This window comes from Marmota monax, unplaced genomic scaffold (assembly GCF_021218885.2).
Source record: "Marmota monax isolate L192 unplaced genomic scaffold, Marmota_monax_Labrador192_F-V1.1 WCK01_AAM20220418_F8-fsc00244, whole genome shotgun sequence".
NCBI classification, from domain to species: Eukaryota; Metazoa; Chordata; class Mammalia; order Rodentia; family Sciuridae; genus Marmota; species Marmota monax.
In genome coordinates, this window is record NW_026692962.1 from 189,972 (window position 1) to 205,370 (window position 15,399).

At 37.9% G+C, this 15,399-nt stretch overlaps 1 protein-coding gene across 1 annotated transcript in view; it reads right to left on the minus strand.

The window, feature by feature from the left end:
* Positions 1 to 14,631, minus strand: part of Lrrc39 (leucine rich repeat containing 39) — a 23,707-nt gene extending 9,076 nt beyond the window's left edge. The window contains exons 1-4 of the mRNA XM_046452319.2: positions 14,491 to 14,631; positions 10,360 to 10,465; positions 8,813 to 8,969; positions 7,993 to 8,129 (exon numbers count right to left, since the gene is read on the minus strand). Coding sequence (XP_046308275.1) covers positions 7,993 to 8,129; positions 8,813 to 8,969; positions 10,360 to 10,465; positions 14,491 to 14,603 — 513 coding nt within the window. The 5' untranslated portion in view covers positions 14,604 to 14,631. The remainder of the gene's footprint in view (positions 1 to 7,992; positions 8,130 to 8,812; positions 8,970 to 10,359; positions 10,466 to 14,490) is intronic.
* Positions 14,632 to 15,399: the final 768 nt, after the last annotated feature.

A 15,399-nucleotide genomic window follows, 5' to 3' on the forward strand; every position in this document is an offset into this window, starting at 1 on the left:
CAGGGATGAATCCTACTTGATCATGGTGCACAATTTTTTTGATGTGTTTTTGTATCCGATTCGCCAGAATTTTATTGAGGATTTTTGCATCTAGGTTCATTAGAGATATTGGTCTGAAGTTTTCTTTCTTTGAAGTGTCTTTGTCTGGTTTAGGTATCAGGGTGATGTTGGCCTCATAGAATGAATTTGGAAGTTCTCCCTCCTTTTCTATTTCCTGAAGTAGCTTGAAAAGTATTGGTATTAGTTCCTCTTTAAAGGTTTTGTAAAATTCTGCTGTATACCCATCCGGTCCTGGGCTTTTCTTAGTTGGTAGTCTTTCGATGGTTTCTTCTATTTCCTCGATTGATATTGGTCTGTTTTGGTTTTCTATATCCTCCTGACTCAATCTGGGCAGATCATATGACTTAAGAAATTTATCTATGCCTTCACTATCTTCTAATTTATTGGAGTATAAGGATTCAAAATAGTTTTTGATTATCTTCTGTATTTCTGAAGTGTCTGTTGTGATATTGCCTTTTTCATCTCGTATGCTAGTAATTTGAGTTCTCTCTCTTCTTCTCTTCGCTAGCATCGCTAAGGGTCTGTCGATTTTGTTTATTTTTTCAAAGAACCAACTTTTAGTTTTGTCAATTTTTTCAATTGTTTCTTTTCTTTCGATTTCATTAATTTCAGCTCTGATTTTAATTATTTTTTGCCTTCTACTTCTTTTGCTGTTATTTTGCTCTTCTTTTTCAAGGATTTTGAGATGAAGTATGAGATCATTTATTTGTTGTTTTTTTCTTCTTTTAAGGAATGAACTCCAAGCAATGAATTTTCCTCTTAGAACTGCTTTCAATGTGTCCCATAGATTCCAATATGTTGTGTCTGTGTTTTCATTTATCTCTAAGAATTTTTTAATTTCCTCCTTGAAGTCTTCTATAACCCATTGATCATTCAGTAACCTATTGTTCATTCTCCAAGTGATATATGCTTTTTCCTTCCTTCTTTTATCGTTGATTTTCAGTTTCATTCCATTATGATCAGATAAGATGCATGGTATTATCTCTACTCCTTTATATTGTCTAAGAGTTGCCCTGTGACATAATATATGATCTATTTTTGAGAAGGATCCATGTGCTGCTGAGAAAAAAGTGTAACTGCTTGATGTTGGGTGGTATACTCTATATATGTCAATTAGGTCTAGGTTATTAATAGTGTTATTGAGTTCTATAGTTTCCTTATTCAACTTTTGTTTGGAAGATCTGTCCAGTGGCGAGAGAGGTGTGTTGAAGTCTCCCATGATTATGGTATGGTGGTCTATTAGACTCTTGAACTTGAGAAGAGTTTGTTTGATGAACATAGCTGCACCATTGTTTGGGGCATAAATATTTATGATTGTTATGTCTTGTTGGTATATGGTTCCCTTAAGCAGTATGTAGTGTCCCTCTTTATCCCTTTTGATTAACTTTGGCTTGAAATCTATTTTATTTGATATGAGTATGGACACTCCTGCTTGTTTCCGAAGTCCATATGAGTGATATGATTTTTCCCAACCTTTCACCTTCAGCCTATGTATGTCTTTTCCTATCAAATGCGTCTCCTGTAGGCAGCATATTGTTGGGTCTTGTTTTGTGATCCATTCTACTAGCCTGTGTCTCTTAATTGGTGAGTTTAAGCCATTAACATTTAGGGTTATTATTGAGATATGGGTTGTTGTTCCAGCCATATTTGTTTATTTCTGTTACTAAACATGGTTTGTTTTCCTCTTTGATTATTTCCCCCCCCCTTTACTGTCCTACCTCCCACTGTTGGTTTTCATTGTTATTTTCCATTTCCTCTTCCTGTAATGCTTTGGCGAGGATGTTTTGAAGAGATGGTTTTCTAGCTGCGAATTCTTTAAACTTTTGTTTATCGTGGAAGGTTTTAATTTCATCTTCCATCCTGAAGCTTAATTTCGCTGGATACACAATTCTTGGTTGGAACACATTTTCTTTCAGTGTTTGAAATATGTTATTCCAGGATCTTCTAGCTTTCAGAGTCTGTGTTGAAAGATCAGCTGTTATCCTGATTGGCTTACCCCTAAATTTAATCTGCTTCCTTTCTCTTGTAGCTTTTAAAATTCTCTCCTTATTCTGTATGTTGGGCATCTTCATTATAATGTGTCTAGGTGTGGATCTCTTATGATTTTGCACATTAGGCATCCTGTAGGCTTCTAGAATTTGGGATTCTGTCTCATTCTTCAAGTCAGGGAAGTTTTCTCGTATTATTTCATTGAATAGACTGCTCATTCCTTTGGTTTGGAGCTCTGTACCTTCCTGTATCCCAATGACTCTTAAGTTTGGTCTCTTAATGTTATCCCATATTTCTTGGATGTTCTGCTTATGGTTTCTTAACAGTCTTGCTGAGCTGTCTATGTTCTTTTCCAGTTGAAATACTTTGTCTTCATTGTCTGATGTTCTATCTTCTAAGTGTTCTACTCTGCTGGTAGTATTCTCCATTGAGTTTTTAAGTTGGTTTATTGCTTCCTGCATTTCTAGGATTTCTGTTTGTTTGTTTTTTATAACCTCTATCTCCCTGTATAGTTGATCCTTTGCTTCCTGGATTTGTTTGCGTAATTCATTGTCGAAGTGATCTTTCATTGTCTGATTTTGCTGTTTAATGTCTTCCTTGATACTCCAGATCATCTGAAGCATGTATATCCTGAATTCTTTATCTGACATTCCATCTGCTGCAGCTGTTACCTCTTCTAAAGTTGCGTTGACCTGCATTGCTTGTGGTCCTTTCTTTCCTTGTCTTTTCATACTGCTTTCGTATCTTTCCTGCAGGCGCGGGCGGCGGCTCTGCTCTCTCCTTATTCCAATTGGGGTGTCGTGGCTACCACGCCGGCAGGTCACTGGGCCTGTTCTGGGAGCTGGTGGTGGCTCTGTTCTGCCCCTACTCCAATTGGGGTGACGAGTGTACCACGCTGGCAGGCCACCGGGCCTGATCCGCCGGTCGGTTGCAGGTTTGCCTACCCTGCAGGCGCGGGCGGCGGCTCTACTCTGCCCCTACTCCAAATGGGGTGATGTGTCTGTCGTACCGGCAGGCCACTGGGCCTGTCCCGCTGGTCGGTCGCAGATCTGCCCACCTTTCGGGCACCGGTGGAGGCTCTGCTCTGCCCCTACTCCAATTGGGGTGTCATGACTACCCCGCCTGCAGGACGCTGGGCCTGTTCCTGGCACGGGCGGCGACTCTGCTCTGCCCCTACTCCAATTAGGGTGGTGTGTGTACCATGCCGGCAGGCTCCTGGGCCTGATCCGCCGGTCTGTTGCAGGTCTGCCTACCTTGGAGGCGCGGGCGGCGGATCTGCCCTGCCCCTCCTACCACGCCTGCGGACCCCTGGGCCTAATCTGCAGGTTGGTCACAGGTCTGCTCACCCTGCGGGCACGGGTGGCAGTTCCGCTCCGCCCCCACTCCAATTGGGTCACGTGACCACCACACCGGCAGGGCCTGATCCGGGCGTGGGAGAAGGATCTGCTCTGCCCCTACTCCAGTTGGGGTGACGTGTGTACCACACTGGCAGGCCACTGGGCCTGACCCGCCAGGCTGTCACAGGTCTGTTTACCTTGCAAGCGCGAACGGCGGCTCTGCCCTGCCCCTCCTACCACGCCCATGTACCACTGGGTCGTGGGTCTGCCCACCTTGCGGGTGCAGGTGGCGGCTCCGCTCCGCCCCCTCTCCAATTGGGGTCACGCGGTCACCACTCTGGCGAGCCGCTGGGCCTGCTCCGGGCGCTGGTGGCGGCCCGGCTCCTCCCCTCTGGCTCGACGACAAATTGAGGAGACTCGGGTGTCTGTGCCTCACCCCCCCTACCAGGAGACCAACTGTTTATGTCGCCGCTGGTATTGATGAAGTTCTCTCCTCCGCCGCTTTCTGATGATATCAGATCTCTGCCATGTTGGTATCCTATGCGTATGGCAGCATTACGTTCCCCTTGCCAGGCAACCAAAGCAACGGGTGAGTCCTGACCGGCCCTCAGCAGGACCCGGACAGAGAAGCAGTTTCCGCGGGCTCCTAGCCCCGGGCCAGGGAAGTTCCGGGAGCCGGAACTCGGCCGCTCCGTGCTCAGTGTAAGCTCCTATAAGTGTAGGCTCCAAGAAGCAGTCCCCGCGGGCTCAGTTCCGGGAGCCGGAATTCGGCCGCTTAGTGCTTGGTGTATGCTCTGATAGGAGCAGGGTCCAAGAAGCAGCCTCTGCAGGCTCCGCAGCCCTGGGCCAGGGCGGTTCCGGGACGGTTCCAGGAGCCGGAACTCGGCGGCCCCGCACTCGGTGTTCGCTCCGATAAGATCAGGTTCTAAGAAGCACCCAGGCACTGAACCCTAGCAATCTGTCTGCAAGCCGCAGGCGAATTGCAGCCTGAAATTACCTGTTCTATGGCTGAATGAGCTGCGGTCAGTCGAAAACAGGGATGGTGACGTCAGCTTTCCAACATGGTGGCTGCTGGCCTCCTCTGTGGTCTGACCGGTGTGGAGAACCGAGATGGACCGCTTCCTTCCCCCGTCTCGAACCCAGAATTCAGCCCTGAGTACGGTGCTTGCACGGCTGGCAGAAACTGCAGCGCTGTATCCCTGCGTCGCTATCTCCTCGTTTCCCAGTGCGCGCTGCAGACTCTAGCCGGGGGCGGTTTGCTGAATAAGCAGTGTTACCCTCCGTGCGACAAACCTCTCGCGTTTCAGTCCCCGTAGCCGATCCTCGTGCGATGGAAATCCTTCCTCCAGGTTCCGGAGTACCCCACTATTGCTGGAAATTCCTAACAAGATATCCTATAGCCGTCCTGACTTGTCATACTCCCACACAGTGAAGCAGCATGCGGGGGCAATGCACTCCCCTCTCCGCCATCTTCCTTCCGAGAGTAACTATTTAGTATCATGTTTTCATTTCATTCAGTAGTTGAGAATTATATGGGGAAACTTAGTCTTCAAAACAACAGTTTTCTTTGTTGAAAGTTTGTGTCTAATGATTTATATATTTATATATTTATTTATGTCAAATATCAAATTGGATTACAGGCATGTGCCATGACACCGAGCCTACCACTGTACCCAGAGGCACTTAACTACTGAGCCCTTTTTTTTTTCCAATTTATCTTACAGTAGAATGCATTTTGACATATAGTACACAAATGGAGCACAACTTCTCATTCCTCTGGTTGTACATGGTTCAGAGTCACTCTACTAGTGTAATCATACATGTATATAGGGTAAAAATGCCCAGCTCCTTTTTTTAAAATAAATATTTATTTTTTAGTTGTAGTTGGACAAAGTACCTTTATTTATTTATTTTTATGTGGTGCTGAGGATTGAACCCAAGGCCTCGCATGTGCTAGGTGAGCACTCTACTGCTGAGCCACAACCCCGGCCCACGCTCAGCCCTTTTTAATATTTTATTTAAAGAAGGCGTCTCCCTGAGTTCCTTAGAACCTCACTAAATTGCTGAGGCTAGCTTTGAACTCACGCCTCCTGCCTCAGCCTCCTGAGGTCCTAGGATTACAGGCATACACCCCCAGCAACAAGTGACTAATTCTGACATCAACCAAACGATGTGAATGTCCATTTAGTTTGGGCTTCATTATGAATCAAATGTCTCAAACAGGTCATATAACTAGGAGTGATAGATCTATGAAGAGAACTCAAGATTTTATGGAATTAAAAACCACACAATTTCTTCCTCTTTTTACATTCTAGTGGAAGTTTCAATATGCAAGAATTTCATTGACTTTTACAAAAATATTATCCATTTGTGGGAAGTGGCTATGTTTTATTTTTTCTTGAGGCATGTTCATTTCTTCTGCAATATCTGTACCACAACAAAAAGTACACAAATACAATGTTTTGTAAATTGTACAAAAACCCAGGAGGTTCTGTCTAGTAGGTGATGATGTTTCTCCAGATTTAGAATTCAAGTCCCAAATAAACATTTTCAAAATCTGTCATCACATTTCATAAATTTCCAAATGGTTCAAATAGCATATAAAAAGATTGTTTTAACATTAGCATTTACATATTTATATGTAAACAGTGTGTAAATCATAGGACAGGGCTGGGATTGTGGCTCAGTGGTAGAGCGCTCGCCTAACATGTGCGAGGCCCTGGGTTTGATCTTCAGCACCACATAAAAATAAATAAAAGTAAAGGTATTGTGTCCAACTACAACTAAAAAGTATTAAAAAAAATAGGACAGATGAGTTCAATTGCTGATTTTTCAGTAGTAATAAAATGTTGACTTTAGATGATTGAAAAGATAATAAAGTAATGATAATATGACAATTCTAATTTTGCATATGTGAAAACTGAGATCTAAAGTGTAAAGTGTATCCAAGGACACAGAGTTACTTAAAGGCTACACTTTGGAATGGAACAATCCCAGCTCAATATTTTTATTCCTATATAACCAGTCTCCTAAAGGGAAGAAACTAAGATAAACTGGTTTATAGACATGCATAAATTCACACAGCTTGTTAGTGACAGCCAATTCTAGAAACAAAGTCACAAGGATTAGAAAAAAAGATTTACTGATCTTTCTGTGTGGGTAAAGAAATTTTCCATGTGATAATTTTCATCATATGGAAGGGCATATGTTTCATTAAATGCAACTATTATATTATGAAACATATATACTGTGTTTTACTTGCAAGAGAAGTTATTATTGGCTACATGTTCCACTCTTGATATGCTCTCAAGATAAATGGGAAAAGGGAATAGATTTTTAGTTTGGGCTTCATTATTTTTCTTAGCTATTATTTTATAAAATAATAGCTAAGACATTGGACATTTCCATGGCTGATTCTAAGAGCATTAATATATAGAAAGTAATGCAAATGTCTTTATATTTATATGATCAGTTTGGTTTAAGCAATGACATCATGCCAAATCAAAGTTTGAAGAGCCTAGGAAGCTAGCAAGAAATAGATTTCCTAGAATTCACGCCTTACACTTCAACTCTGTTGCAAAAAACAACTAGTAAAAAGTTTTTCTATCACCACATTTTCTGTGCTTTATAATAATCATTCATTCTAAAAAGCATTTATTAAGTAACCACAATAACCTAGGATTGCCCTCAATTCTAGGAATTTATTTTTTTAAATATTTATTTTTTAGTTACAGGTGGACACAATATTTTATTTTTATGTGATGCTAAGGATCGAACCCAGTGCCTCACACATGCTTAGCAAGCGCTCTACCTCTGAGCCACAGCCCCAACCCAATTCTAGGAATTTAAATAAATAAAACTCTTATTCTGGCCTTCAAGGAGATGACAGTCTAGTCAAAAAACAACCTCAGTACTGTCATACATGATTCCACCCTATGCTTTAAATATAAACCTTGTTGCTTGACCACTAGTGGCTTCTTTTTAAACTAATATATTTTTCCCCTCCCTTTTCTCCCTCTTTCTTCCCTAACCCTGAGGAAGCAAGAGTGACATTCTTCCTGTCCTAAGCCACTGCTATCAATCTTTCTGCTTCATTCCCGAAACAATAAAGAAATGCCAGTCCGGAACCTGGAAAAACAGCTTTCTCAAAGAATATAAGTTGAACAACTAATTATATCTATTCCTAATGATACTTAGGGGAAAAAAAGCCCTTGTATCCCCCTTTTTAGAGTCCTTTGTTCCCCTGGCAGTTAGAATCACAGTCTCTAAGATGTGTGTCCACTATATTTTATCATTTGCCAGCAAATCAATAAAACCTTTTTCTTTTTTCTCAAAAATCTTGTCCTTGTTATAGGAGTAGCTTCAGGGACAAGGACCAAGCTTTCAGTATCACTGTGACAATAACAGAAGTATAAGTTATGCTAAATAGATTTTTCTCTAATTAAAAACCTGCTTTATAATAATAGGAAATAATCTTCACTAAATATTTTTCTGAAATAAAATTTGTAGCATTTTCTTTTTAGTTTCACTTTTAACAATCACATAATTGAAAAGCAAAGTTCCAGTAGAGGGAAAATAACATCTTAGGCATTTTGAGTTTTCTGACCTCTTGAGGAAGATCACATATATCTCTGTTAACAGCCAGTTCTAGTTTCTCCAAGCTGGAACAATTACTTAATTCCTTGGGGACAGTCTTGATTTTGTTGTAGCTCAGAATCAGTTCCTGAAGTCTAGTGAGCAGTCCTACAAAAAAAAAAAAAAAAAAAACAGTACACAATAGAAAGAAGATGGACATAAAGTACTGTTTTCCTTACTGAGTAATTACAGCAGAAATTATTTGTGTATTGGCAAATTCTTATATTCTTCCCTGTTCCCAGTCTGTATCCTGCCTCTTCTTTAAACAATGGACAGGTATATCAGTGCCATGGGGGGAAAAAAAAAACTTATTTTCATTCTGTTTTATGTACATCCTGGGCTGGGGTGTAGCTCAGTGGTAAGGGGCTTGCCTAGCATGCACAAGGGCCTGGATTGTATCCCCAGCACTGCAAACAATAATGACAATAAAAACAAAGAAACTACATCCTAAACAATTTTCCATGTGAGAATTTTGCTCTCTATTTGACAAATCTGTTTTTCTTTATTGCTTCCAAACTGTCTGAGGAATAGCTAAACCAGTAATATTGTTTTCAAAATCTATAGAACAATATTTTTAAAGATATTTTGCTCACATTGAAATCTCATCTTGAATCACCTCAGTAAATCCAGTAGCTTGGATCCCCTAGAAGCTTCAATTTAGACTAAATGTTTAAAAATTTTCTTACAATTCAGATATATAAAGATATATTTATTCCATGTTATTAAAAACTCAATAAAACAAGCACATCTTCAAGAAGATAAAACAGCACAGGAATAAAAGTAATCTTTACCAATTCCTCGAGGTATTTCTGAAATTATGTTTCGAGATAAATCTAACACAATAAGGTTCTGGAATCTTCCAATGAATTCTGGAATTTTCAACAAACCAGTTCTATGAATTTGCCATTCCTGTAGCTGATTCAGCTTCAGTAAAGAAGAAGGGAGACTCTAAAGTAAAAGAAATAATGGAGACATATTACTTAAACTATTTTAGTATTATACCATCCTGAAGTGTGATTTTATTTAATTTGTGAAAACATTTAGAAATGTTTCTTTCTCTTAATGGGTTATATTTCCAAGTATTTTGTGTTACTGAGTTTTAAGATCTTTATGCTTTTTAATTTTTTAACTAAAAATTCCAACCTCAATTAAATGCAATAAACAGAAATAACACATTTTGGTCAGTTATGCACATACATTGAAGTCTATCCTAAAGATCATGTTATATCTGGCTTTCCTAGACTACATATGCTATTGAAAATGAGACTATCCAGAAAACATCTTCGTTCATAATTTAAACGTCCCTTTCACTTCTATTTTGAAGTATTTCATAAAAATTTTATAGAATTTTTTTAAGTGAGGAATTTTAAGAATTTGAACTATTCTGAGTTTTATGCCTTTTCTATTTCAGTGTAAAATAGAAAAGAAAACAAAGGAGCTAACCACATAGTTAAGTATACCTATATTGGGGCTGGGGCTGTTGCTCAGCAGTAGCACAATTGTCTGGCATGTGTGAATCACTGGGTTCAATCCTCAGCACCACATATAAGTGAATAAATAAAATGAAGTTCTCTCAACAACTAAGAAAATAGTAAAATATATATCATTTTTACAAGGGCTTCTAACCCTTCAGTAAGCATTTGTTTTCATGGAGATATATAACAATGACAATAAAAACAAACACTGAAGGGTTAGAAGCCCTTGAAAAAATTAAAGTATATCTAACATAATGAAGCCACTGTATATCTGTATGCACTACATTCAAGGGAGGGAAAAAAGCATATGAACTGGAAGATACACCTAACAGATAAATTGATATTCATTTCCACTTTGAGAAGTTTTAACTGAGCATTTTTTTTTTTTTGGAAAAGCTACATAATTTTCATTAGGTAGATAGTCATCCATTCATGGCAAATGAGAAACTGCTGATTAGTATTAGAAGAAGAAATATCACATGTGACTTAAATTTAGGCAAGATTAAAGCAAATTGAATTTTTGCAAAAAAAAAAAAATGTGATGTTTCCTTTCTATTGTTTATGTTGTCCAGATTCATTTGGTGTATTATTAATATTAGAATTGTGGGCTGGGGATATCGCTCAGTTGGTAGAGTGCTTGCTTAGCATGCACAAGGCCCTGGGTTCAATCTCAAGGTAGAAGGAGAAGGAGAAGGAGAAGAGTAGGGGGAAGAGAGAGAGGAGGGGGAGGAAAAGAAGGAGGAGGAGGAGGGGGAGGAATTTTCGATTATTCCTGTATTAATTACACAGTTTCAGATTCATTTTCAACTCTTCCACAAAATGCAAAAAGTAGAAAAATAAAATATTACTTCTATAAAGCTTACCTTCCATTCTTCTTTTTCTATCTTCAAAATGACCCTTCCATCTTCCCTGGTGACCTTTTCTTTGAGCTTAGTTAAACTTACTCTCTCTTCCCAGATCCGCACTAGCCTAGGAGATCAGGTAATCATTTTGACTTATAGATAATGACAAAGGTAGTGTTCATTTTCATATAAATAAAATAAAATAACTCATCAAAAACAACTTGGGAAGGTAGGTGCAGTAATCCTGTAATCCCAGCTACTCCAGAGACTGAGTCAGGAGGATCAGAAATTGGAGGACAGCCTGGGCAATTTAGCAAGACCCTGTCTCAAAAAATAATGGATGGGGATATAGCTTAGTGGTAAAGCACCTCTGGGTTCAATCCTTAATACCCAAATAAACCAAAATAAAAAACCATTGGTTCAATGGTATCTGGAAACAGGATGAGATTTTATTTAGCAAAAGTTATACATATGATTAGTACCACAAATGCCTTATTTTAACTGTGGCTGATCCTTTAGAAGTTGTCCTTTGTAGAGATACTTCCCCTCCACTTGCCTTGAATTCTAAATTCTAAAAAAAAAAAAAAAAAAAAAAAGCATCTAAATTATTATCTTTCTTTTTAGATTTTCAGAACCCAGAATATCTGGTGACCTTGGGATAACATTAGAATGTATAATACCCCATTCTTAAGTCCTGTGCATCAACTAACATAAAACATCAATTTTTACAAAATTTAACTTGCAGAAAAGTTATGTTTATCTAAATAATTATAGGAACTAGGGCTGGGGCTGGGGCTTAGTGGTAGAACGTTTGCCTAGCATGTGTGAGCCTCTGGGTTTGAATCTCAGCACCACATATAAATAAACAAACAAACAAATAAATAAAAGTCCATCAACAGCTAATAAAATAGATATTTTTAAAAAATTATAGGAACTAGCCTTAGGAAGCCAAGGCCAATTGCAGTGTTCTAGTTGGGGTTGGGGAGAAAGGAGACACTTGCCCTTGATGATCAAGACCCAGCCCAGCAAGTACCTACCCACTGCCCCCTGAACATCCTTTCCCTCTCTACAAAGGTCTTTTTGCATACATGAGTTCCCTAAGATGGTCTTTTATGAGGAGGATGGGGGCTGATAGCCCTCTCCATCTTCCATTTTGTTAGCTCTTGAATAAACCTGATTTCTTTCACCCCATCTCCTGATCTCTCAAGTATTGGCTTTTGAGTGGTGAGTAGATGAACTTAGGTCCAGTAGAACTATATTTTTGTTGTTGTTGTTTTGGTGTTAGAGATTGAGCCAAGAGTTTTTTTTTTGTTTTTTTTTTTTTTGTTTTTTTTTGCATTCTAAATGCATGCCCTACCTCTGAGATATACTTCCAGTGCTAAGTTTTTGATAAGGACCATAATTCTTCATAAATTTTATTTATAATAGTTTTATTGAGATATAATTCACATAGCACAAAATGCATCATTTAAAGTATACAGTTCAGTAGGTTTTAGTATATTCACAACATTATACAACCATCACCATTATCTAAATCCAAAATACTTTACCATTAAACAAAAAATTTCCTTATCCATACCCCTTCCCTATTCCCTCGGAATTACTAATAGCCTATTCTGCACATTTCATATAAATAGGATCATACAATGTGTGTCTTTGTGTTTGACATCTTTCACTTAGTATATTTTTATTCAAAGCTCATTCATGCTGTAACATGTATCAGTACTTCATTTCTTTTTATGGCAGAATGATTTCATCAGATGAGTTTATCATGTTTGTTCATTCAACAGTTGATTAGTATTTGGATAATTCTATTCTTTGGCTATTATGAATAATGTTACTACAAATGTATGTGTATAAGTTTTTGTGTGAACTATTAAAATTTTGGGGAGGTTATTAGGCTATTATTATTATATTGGGAAATGAATCCAGGGATGCTCTACCACTAAGCTACATCCCCAGTCCTTGTTATTTAATTGTTATATTGGGTCTTGCTAGGTTGCAGAGGCTGACTTTGAACTTGCAATTCTCCTGCCTCAGCTTCCTAATTAGCTAGAATTACAGTCATCATGCCCAGATATGAGGCCATTATTTTGGATTAAGCTCCAAAAAACCAGAATAAAAATCAAAATAAAGTCACACATGCTAAGGTTCCAATTCACAAAGCAGAAACTAAGTTGTTAATCTGACCATGCCAAGAAATCAGAAGAGAAAGTTATCAGCCAACTTTCCATTCAGTTTCCTAGAATGGCAATGAAGTTCTCTCTGCCTTCCTCCTTGTACAAAGAAGGTAACTTGAAATAATCCAATGTTAGCCAATTAATTTTCTATTGTTCTATCTTCCTTTTCCTGTCTTACAGAGAAAACAACTTAGAAACAAAGTTTGAAAGTAACTTTGTTTTTGCTTTTTTCAGTCCTTTTCTTTCTATAAAAGTAACTTCTTCTGTTCAGTCCCTCAGAACACAGAATTTCATGGAAATGTTGCCTAATTCTAGAATTAAAAAGAAAGCCAATTAAGATCTTTGAATTGTAATTTTTTCCTTTGACAGATTATCTTGGGTATATCTTTAGGAGCATAATTTCTGGGTCATATGGTAGCTTTATGTTTAGTCTTTTTAGGAACTGCCAAACTGAAACTAAATTCCAAATTGGCTATACCATTTTACACCCCCCACCATCTGTATATCAGAGTTCTAATCTCCCCACACCCTCACCAATACTTGTTATTGCCCACTTTTTATTATATCCATCTAGTGGTTGTAAATGGTATCACATTGTGGGTTTGATGTGCTTTTTCCTGCTGACTAATCCTTAGATACTTAATGTTTTGTTTGTCACCTTACTGGGGGTCAAACCCAGGCCTCACACATTCAAGGCAAGCACTATACCAAATAAAGTTTATCCATTGAGAACATATATAAGAATAATGTGCATATACTATGCTGACTATAAAGATAGTGAGCAAAAAGATGCAAAAATTTTTCTATTTGTATCCTAGAAATTGTTTTAATATTTACTTTTTAGTTACAGGTGGATACAATATCTTCATTTTATATTTATGAGTGCTGAGGACTGAACCCAGTGCCTCATGCATGCTAAGGGAGCACTCTACCCCTAGAAATTTTTTCACATATGAAAAAGCAAAGGAATCAAATTTAGAATCAAGTTTAGAATCAAATTTAGCCTATTAAAAAGTACATAATTTTTAAAAAGCAGTCATCAAAAAATAAGGTTTAATTAATTTGTATATTTATTTGCCAAAAATATCTTGACATCTGAGAATTTTTGAAGTTTTGTGTGTTAACTGATTTTCAGTGAGGGTTTTAAAGAATAGAAAACAAAACAAAAACCCTGCAAGTATAATGTTTGTTGTCTTTATATGTTTAGGTTTGCAAAATACTTCTAATAAAGTCTGTTTGTTCTAATCTCTCAGTTGCATGAAATTTCTAATTAGTTAACAAGTGCATTGTGATAGTGGGGTTCCCGTGGCCTTCTAATATGAATAGCTCATCTTCCTATGAGCTATTCAGAACTTAATGAAGGTTCTGAATAGCTCATAGGAAGATAGGTGTGGCAAGTTGAGACAAATTGCGTAATGCTAGCTATTCAATTACATCATTTTTATATTATTTACTATGAGGAAATGGGCTATTTCTGAAACATTAGCAGAGTATTTTCAAGACAACCAATTAGAAAAGTAGGTAAGATATCAAGGAGGCAGAGGAAATGAGAGCCATACTATTTAAAGATAGCCCCAATCAAGGAATTAGATGATCCTGCTGGAACTCACAGCCACTCAAGTAGGTGGGAATGAGTAGTACCTTCTACTGCCAGATGTTTTTTAAAATCCTAAAAGATTAATGCTGTACAAAACAAGCCTAACAATTAGACCAAGTGATACTAATCAAACCTTAATTAATGCTAAACAGAGTCCTATGAGGGCACAGTATAACTACTATTCTCACACACAGATATTATTTTTGTAACTCTTACATAGGCAGAATTTAATTGAGTCAGGTATTTAAGTATATTTTAAACATTCTGTAAATAAAAATCTCTATAAAATTCAACAATGAGGCACTTCATAAGTGATTTTTATAATGATGAGATTATGAATTTTCACTAATCCAAAATAATAAATATAGTAAGTACTTGTGTTGAAATTCCTTCTCTCGTTTCAGATCTTCATTGTGTTTCTTTATTCGTTTTTCCCACACTTCTTTTACAGCATTAACAGCCCCAGTACAAACCACATTTTCTGTCATGATTTCTCCACATTGTCATAGAATCATCAGCTTCATTAAGTTCTGAACTGCTGAATCACAGATGCCATCTCAGAAAGGACCTAATTGGATCATAAAAAAATAAAAAAGCAATGTGTTTCAAATGTTCATTGATGTGGGTATGGTGGCTCACATCTGTAATTCCAATTCCTCTGGAGACTGAGGCAGAAGGATTGCAAGTTTGAGACCAGCTTGGGAAACTAAGTGAGGCCGTGTCTGAAAATAAAATAAAAAGGGCTGGTGACGTGGTTTAGTGGTAGATAGCATGCATGAGACCCTGGGTTCAATCCCCAGTACTGGAAAAATAATGTAATAATCATAATACCTAATATTTACTGGACACTTTCTAGTTCCCAAAACTAGTATACTAGTCCATATTCCTTTTGTTTTTTAACAGGATCTTGCTGTGTTGCCCAAGCTGGCCTTAAAATTCTGGACTCAAGAAATCCTTCTGTCTCAGTCTTCTGAATGCTGGTACTATAGATGTGGGCCATTGAGCCCAGCTGCAAAGCAGATATTAACTTTTTAAAGATACCATTTTATATAGTGCAAAAAACCAAGTTCTCAAGAATAAACAGACTGGGTACAACCTCTACACAGTAAACTAAAAAATATAATGAAATTAAAGAAGACCTAAATAAGAGTTCTACATCATATTTATGATTCAATATTGTAAGAACATCAGATATTTCCAAATTGAGCTATAAACAGTCTCAAAAAACCCCATCTGGAAACGAAGAGGGCTACCTTGACTCTCATATTCTAATATTAATAACAA